Here is a 7,452-nt window from a genome sequence, read left to right on the forward strand (position 1 = left end):
CTGGGGTCCCGTCTTCCCCAGCTGTATCACAGTGCATTTGATATGACCAGTACAAATTGTTTGCATTTTGTGACAATGCGTATGTTCGACAAGTCCAATGCATAGACTGGTTGTCGGGAAGGTAGGCTAACTATTACCTCATTCTCCCTTCATCATCAATGCGCCACTTGTTTGAAAGGTCACCCGCCATTTTGAAAAAGTACCCACCTTTGGCTGTTGCTGATTTCCTACCCTGTTTAATTTCTTTTGACAATTCAAATGTGTGGTGTACAAAAATGTGTTTATGGTTAAATTGCTTACAAGAACACAACATTAGCATAGATTCTACATAGATCTAGCCTCTTAATTTTGCTGTCAAAGTGCACCAGATTGATGCGTCTAAAATTTACAAAATGTTCTTCCAGGGAAGCATGGGAGCATACCGACCCCCCTTAAAGTTTGGGGTCCGCCGTATTTTACCCCTGACCTGTTGGCATGCCTGTAAAAGGAGTGGGACTGTGCATTATTACTGTGCTCAGTCTCGGCTTCCCTCTCAGTTAAGAAGATGGCGGAGGCGGTTCCAAGTAAATTTGAAATAAAACCGGAGATTTACACCACAGCAGATGGTCAAATTGTTGTGAAAGATCAACTGTTGAACCACTTTTGTGGTTAAAATGAGAACTCCAAGTCTTGTCATGTTGACTTCAGGGGGCACATTATGTATTTCTAACATTCTTCTTAGAATTTGAAAGTAAAATCAAACACACTGAAACTGATATTAAGCAAGAATGTTGCAGGATTCGCCTGAGAAACCCGACTCAATCAAAATACCAATGGATTAACATTCTATCCAGGAAGGTTGAATTCAAATTATTTAGGGCAAGACACAATTATTTTGAATTTGGAGACAAAGCAGGAACATTACTCGCTAAATACACAAAACATGGAATTGGCTTTTACTATGTCTGCAATTAGATCAAATTCTAGAGCTGTTTTTACAGCAACTGTAGGCATTACCAGAATTTTAAAGAATGTTAAACTGATCTCTATAGGTCATTGTCTACCTCTACTGATGAAGAAATGGGTTCCTTCATAAACCCAAACTGATCAAAGAGCACATGGGAACTCCTTGATGCAGATTTGACTATAGAGGAAATTAAAGAAGTAATGGGGACCTGCGTGCGTGTAAGGCCCCAGGGCCGATGGATTCACAGCAGAATTTTTTAAGAGTTTTGCAACTCTTAAAAACTTGCTCTTGGAAGTGAAACATGACAGAGCTCACTTTTTTCTCTTTTTCTTTGTTGTTTTGTTTAGCCATAGAGCCTTTGTCAGATGTCATACGGGGGTAGACTAACTTCCCGGATGTTATAGTAGGATGGGTAGTGGACAAACCTATGCTTTATGCAGAGGATATATTACTTTTTGTGTCCAAACCTAGTAGAGCAGTATCCTGTCTACTCGGGATCACTGACTCTTTCTTGAAATTTTCAGGTAATAGGGTACATTAAATATACATATAAAATAACAGCTACATTTTATTAATTACAAAAATCAATTGATAGAGCGAGTTTGGGTCTACCAAAGATTAACATGAGTACACTTGGTAATTACCAGATTACCAACTATTATTACAATGCTTTTAATTCAAGGCATCTAGCCCACTGGTCACGTCTTCTTGAGAGAGCCACACCCTGGTATTGCATTGAGTAGTCTGTTCTTGCCCCATTATCGGCCTTACAAAACTTGTCTGTCTAACTGTATGGTAGGGCAAAAACACATCCAATAAGATCGCCATCTGTTAGTGGATCCAGATCTTCAGCCCTGACAGCACAAGAATGCTGCTGAAATATGGAAAAGTTAATGAGGCTTCTGGGTGTTATTCTGGGCTTATGCAGAACCTGTTGATGGGCCCTGGTCAGCCCTCAAGAAGAGAATGGGAAAAGAACCTGAGTATTACACTGGATGAAGAGGAGTGGGACAGAATTTGTGGGAATAAAAACTATGTCAAGCAATGTGAGGATGATTCCAGTTGAAGATTATGCATTGCTTCTATTCGACTCCCTCCAGATTGTTTAGACTTGGTTTGAAAGACAACAAATTGTTGGAAATGTAAGACACATGTAAGACAATTAATTCATGTCCTAAGGTCATGTGATGAAGTCCGAGAATTTTGGACCGGGATACATGATAGACCGGTACACTGCAATGTCTACAAACCTGTTGGCTCTATAGGGGAATTGAGCGGAGGGTCCAGAAGTGGGTCTGTTTGGGTTTTAAGGTGAGCCAGACCACCAGGGGTCAGGGTGATGGGTCTGTAGTAATTTAGTCCTGTGATCCTTGTTTTTTGGGGGACAGGGATGATGGTGGAGGACTTAAAGCAGGATGGTACGTGGTATGTCTTCAGTGAGGTGTTAGATATGTCTGTGAACACCGGAGACAGCTGATCAGCGCAGTGTTTCAGTATTTCTTAGTTACTTGCCCTTTTAAAATCATCAACCAAATTTCATTGCCTTCCTCATGGAGATAGTCCCGTTGTGAGAACAATCGTAAGTATGGAGTTACCTTTTGTAATTTTCTTTTTCATTATTGTTATTGTTGTAATTGTCCATTTTTATACTGTATATGTCATTACACGGTGCTCAAACTGTCCCTGGGGCAGATACCCCAATACAAAATTTTGAGATGAGAGGTCTTAAAACAATGCAGGCTCACAATGGCCAAACTGTATGTAGCCTTGAAAGTGCATATGAACTGGCATTAGCAATGACATAATAGGAATAGAACAGCAATGTATGATACTGGTAAGAGTACATTTATTTTGTCCTGATACTTGCTATATTTAATTCTAGTGGCCAAACGTTTCAAAGTTGACCAGCTGTTTTATCTGCTCACTCTGCATTGAGTGTCGTCTCCACAGCATTTTCTTGGCTTTTTGATCCCTAGGGAAAACAGGTGCACAAGGTAGAACAGGCTTTGACCCTGTAATAACGGCATTCAGTGTCTTGCTACTTCCACTAAAAGGGTAGGAAGAGCTAGAACTGACCCCAATATTTGGTATAGGAGCATGGGGATTCAGAGGAGGGAGGTATCTAGGGCGAGCGTGGGCGATGTGATCCAAAATAAGGGCCCCTGATGCTCTTTGCTCCAGCCCAGCATCGCTTCGTCTTTGGACATTGCTATCTAAGGACTCCCTGGATCCTGACAGAGCGGAGGATCTGCTGCTCAGCTTGTGCTTTTCTGCTCCCACTTTAACTCCACCACTCTTCTTGGAGCAATTGTCTCGGCTGCCAAACTGTGGTAACTGAGAGTCAGAACTGTAGTGGTCAATGCCAATGTTCTGCCGATGGACCACATTTTGCAGACTGGAAACATTAAATTGTCTGAGACAGTCAGAGGAATCTTCATCCACAGGACTGGATTTATGGGGAAAGGGGAGACTGCTTTGATGCAAGTTTGGGTGTGAAGCAGAATGGTGTGAACTTGCGGCACTGTCATATGACATCTTTCTACCAAAGCCTCGTCTTCCACCTCCTTCCCTATTCTCATTTACTGACATGTTTTCTAGTGCTTTCAGAAGCCCTGTTGCATCTTTGACATCGAGGCTGTTGTGCCGTGAAACAACTGGAGGTCTTCTGTGAAAGGTAAGACCATTGAATATGAAGGACTGCTCCTCCTCAGGTGTAATTTCTACCGGCTCCTCTGTCAGAGAGGAGGCCTGGCTCTGCTGGAGCAGCAGGCGAGGACTTTTGGACCACTGCTCTGAGTAAAGACGATTCAGTTGTTTATCTACACCAGGAACACATGAAGGACTAGGATGTTGGATTGGAGAACCTGGTTGAGATGGGACTAAACCAGGCCTTGAGCCCAAACACTGGGGATCCTTGAAGCCAAGAAGGGGGCTACCAGGTTGGAAAGAAGCAGTTGCTGTGAAGCCCTGTGAAGGAGGAGGAGGATATGGAGACAAGCAACAAGATGTTGGGGTGTAATGCAGATGCTCCTCAAGGTCTGGGGCTGGAGGAACATTGAGGTATTGCTTTGTCATCTGATGGCCGGATGGCAGTTTGCTGGTGGTGATGATGATGACATCCTTACCTTTGGCTTTACAGGCATCCAGGAGGAGCCTGAGGATGTCCCTGTTGCCTGAATTGACGGCATAAACCAATGCTGATAAGCCTGCATGATCCTCCAGAGTTGGATCAGCCCCACTGCTCAGCAGGAGTGACAGAATTTCAGCTCCAGTTTGTTCGATACATGCATGCATCAAAGCTGTTTTTCCTGTCTTGTCTTGGATATTTGGATCAGCACCATTTTCCAGAAGATACCTATTGGGAGTAAAGATCACATTTATATGCACAATGAAAGTTAAAATTAGTAATCCTCAATCACGTTTTCAAGAATCAACAGCAGACATACAGTATTTTCTGATGGAACATACCAAACCATCTTGTGTTTGGGCACACTCTGTAAATCTGAATGGTGTGTCTTGCAGACCACCATAAGTGGTGTCTCGCCATATTCATTACTCTCGTTTATGTAGGCCCCTCCCTCCAGGAGCAGCCGAGTCAGACGCAGACGACATAAATAGACAGCCTTCAGCAGAGAATTGCCATCAGTTCGAACCTCTCTTGACTCATCCATTGTAAAGATCTTGGCTGCCCCCAATCCACCTTCAGTGTCTTTTATAAAGGATTGTCACATTTGTCCAAAGGTACACACAGCCCAGTCCCTGCAATAGAGGAAGAGGAACACTAAATTCTCATTATTTTTCCCCATTAATTACAAACTCTTCCAAATCCATGCCCAGTCTTCACTGTACATAGTTACTCTGAGATCCTCACATACTTATTTAGATATTTTTTCAAATAAAAATAATGTAACAGCTTTCAATACAGCAAAAATACAAGAAAGTTTGTTTCAATAGTCTTGAATAATTTGTGCAGGCAAATAAGGGGGAACAGATTCAATTATAAGTAAATGTATTAATATGAATAAAGTTATAAATATTTAACTTTATTAAATTGACAAAGAAACAGAACCCCACCCTGAACTCTGGGGCCAAAAATCCATCTGAAGATGGTGTTTGCTTAAAATACAGATATTGAGTTAATTAATTAATCTCATATTTATACAGTTAACAGTAAATGAGTGAAATCCGAGCACTGACCTGCAAAAGTCCTTCAAATTGTTCAATCAATAAACATTTAATAATCTACTACAACTATAACACAAATGCAATACCAAGCAGCATGTGTGTGTGTGTGTGTATTGTATACGATTACGATATGGTAAAAGCATAAACAAGGAGTAAATTAGCCTTTTCCTTCTTAAGCAAAAAATTGCTCAGATGTTTAGATCTTTTAATTAAGCTGTGTAAGTTAGTATCCTCCCTTTGTAAGGCCCTATAAGCTGCCAAAATTGCTAATAAAACTATGCTATTTACATTTGGGCATTTATTTTTAGTTTGATCTGATCTTAGTTGTGCTGCGTGCCACACAGTGAGTGATACTTAAGATGAACAGATTGGGCCACACTTGACCACACTTTTGCTCGTCATTTGAGGATAACAAAACAACAAACAAGGTTTGACTACCTTGCAAAGAAGTTGCAAGAGGTGATCATGTTCCTGTGGTAAATAGCACATCAAAAACAGCTTCAGGAAGATGTCTGGCAAGTTTTGAGGTGTCGAACCACCAACCTTCCGATTGGCAGGCAACGCTCTACCACTGAGCCACAGCCTCCCCTTAATTAAAACTGCAATGTCTGTTTGCAAAGCAAACTAAAATAAAAGGATTGCATAATTGTAAATTGTAATTTTTTTGTCTTTGTCAATGTCTGTCACAGAGCAAATATTGTTATATCTTTCAGAGTTGACATTTCCGACCATAGACCTGTTATATACAGTCTATGCCATAGACATATAGTTACCGACAGGGAATCCAGAAATTCCAACATTCCATGTAAAATTGAGCACAGCACAGTCTTTGCCCAGTGGGTTAATACAGTTTGTGTATTGATAATGGGATGTCTACACAACTGTGTGAGTCGATTGACTTAAAAAAGTTCAAAACACCTGTTCATACATGTCTTCTTTAATCTGTTGGCTATTTAGTTTTTTTTGGTGCTCATCATCATATGTACATGTTATGTACTGGTGTTGTTGTTGAAAACATTGTTGAAAACATTTCTAAAATTGTATGATGTTTTTGTTGAGTTATTATAACACAATACTTTTTCTACCTTTTTGAAAGTTGGCCCTGACAAATAACCCATATAACAGAAAAAGATTAAAACTAAACTACACTAGAATTTGAAAAAAAGTCAAAACAAAATAAAAACTAATGAAAAACGCAAAACTATGATAACCTTGGCATGGAGCAAACCTATTAAGGTTTTCCCCATGCCCCTCCTGACCTATAAGGCCCCTCCTGGCCAAATTACTAAAAAAGCTCTTTCTGCTGCTGCCTTCTACGTTCTGTGGTCATGATGGGGTTTGGGGTGATTGAAGTGATGACATCAGGGTCCAGAGGCCACTTATAACCAGTGGTGGAGTTGAATCTCAGTACTGAAGTAAAAGTACAAATAACCAGAGATGTAGTACTTTAGTAAAAGTACCACAATGACAACCCTATAAGTTAAAGTAAAAAGTACCTGATTTGAAATGTACTTTAAGAATTAAAAATAAAAGTACATGCAAAAGATTTATTCTCTTAATGTCTATATTTCATTAAAAAACAGTACGGGCTGTGGCATTTTAATTATGTTAGTTTTAGATAATGTAATTGTGCCCAGTTTCTGTGGCCCAGTTTACATTCTGACTTACAATTCTGGTTATCTATCAGGATGATCTGCAGAGTTAGATATCATTAGCAAAACCAACAAAGAAGACTGGTTATACAGTACATCTTTAATAGATTTATTTTAAAATGGTTAATTCCCAGATGTTTAAGGTTGTAAACATTTTTGATTCAGTGCATGTTTTACTTTGATAGAAACATGTCATCAGGAACATGTATTCTCTGCTTAGTGCTCTGCTTATAATGCACACAACTCCATTTCAAGTTTCCATTAAGTATAAAACTTTCCTAAAATTAACATCATCAGAATTTAAACTCACTTTCTAGTCTCTATCAAGTCTCAAAAACAAACAAAACAACCTGTACACATTTGGAGCCCTTTTTAAAAACTTCACATCACCAGTATTTTTGTTGAGCTTCAGAAGGAGTTGGTTTTCAAAGTTCTCTGAACCGAGCCTACCACTTTTGGGGGTAAAAATCTGCCCTGCTGAGCTGAAGAGTCTCTCACAGACTGCAGAGGCAGGCAACGGCATATTTACCTTAAGCGACAATCTGCACACGGCAGGCACTGATTTGAGAATGTCCATGGTGGTGTCCCTGCTGGCAAGGTATACATCCAGCTGCTTAGAGGTCTCTTGGACGTTGTCTTTCATGATGTCAAAGTAGTCCTCCTCCTCCT

The 7,452-nt window shown here is 40.2% G+C and overlaps 1 protein-coding gene across 1 annotated transcript; it reads right to left on the minus strand.

Moving 5' to 3' along the window:
- Nucleotides 1–2,639: 2,639 nt before the first annotated feature.
- ankrd34bb (ankyrin repeat domain 34Bb) lies at nucleotides 2,640–4,706 on the minus strand. The gene is made up of 2 exons (XM_032511273.1): nucleotides 4,415–4,706; nucleotides 2,640–4,301 (listed from the first exon to the last, which is right to left on the minus strand). Exons 1-2 carry the CDS (start codon nucleotides 4,615–4,617, stop codon nucleotides 2,825–2,827), a joined length of 1,680 nt encoding a protein of 559 aa, XP_032367164.1. The 5' UTR covers nucleotides 4,618–4,706; the 3' UTR covers nucleotides 2,640–2,824.
- Between the last annotated feature and the right edge of the window lie 2,746 nt (nucleotides 4,707–7,452).

This window comes from Etheostoma spectabile, unplaced genomic scaffold (genome assembly GCF_008692095.1).
Source record: "Etheostoma spectabile isolate EspeVRDwgs_2016 unplaced genomic scaffold, UIUC_Espe_1.0 scaffold342, whole genome shotgun sequence".
Classification (NCBI taxonomy): Eukaryota; Metazoa; Chordata; class Actinopteri; order Perciformes; family Percidae; genus Etheostoma; species Etheostoma spectabile.

Bases quoted from the DNA above. Each gene is read 5' to 3' on its own strand.
- ankrd34bb (XM_032511273.1), bottom strand. From the start codon at position 4,617: ATGGATGAGTCAAGAGAGGTTCGAACTGATGGCAATTCTCTGCTGAAG. The intron at 4,302-4,414 runs GTATGTTCCATC...TACTCCCAATAG, and splicing joins CCCAAACACAAGATGGTTTG to GTATCTTCTGGAAAATGGTG.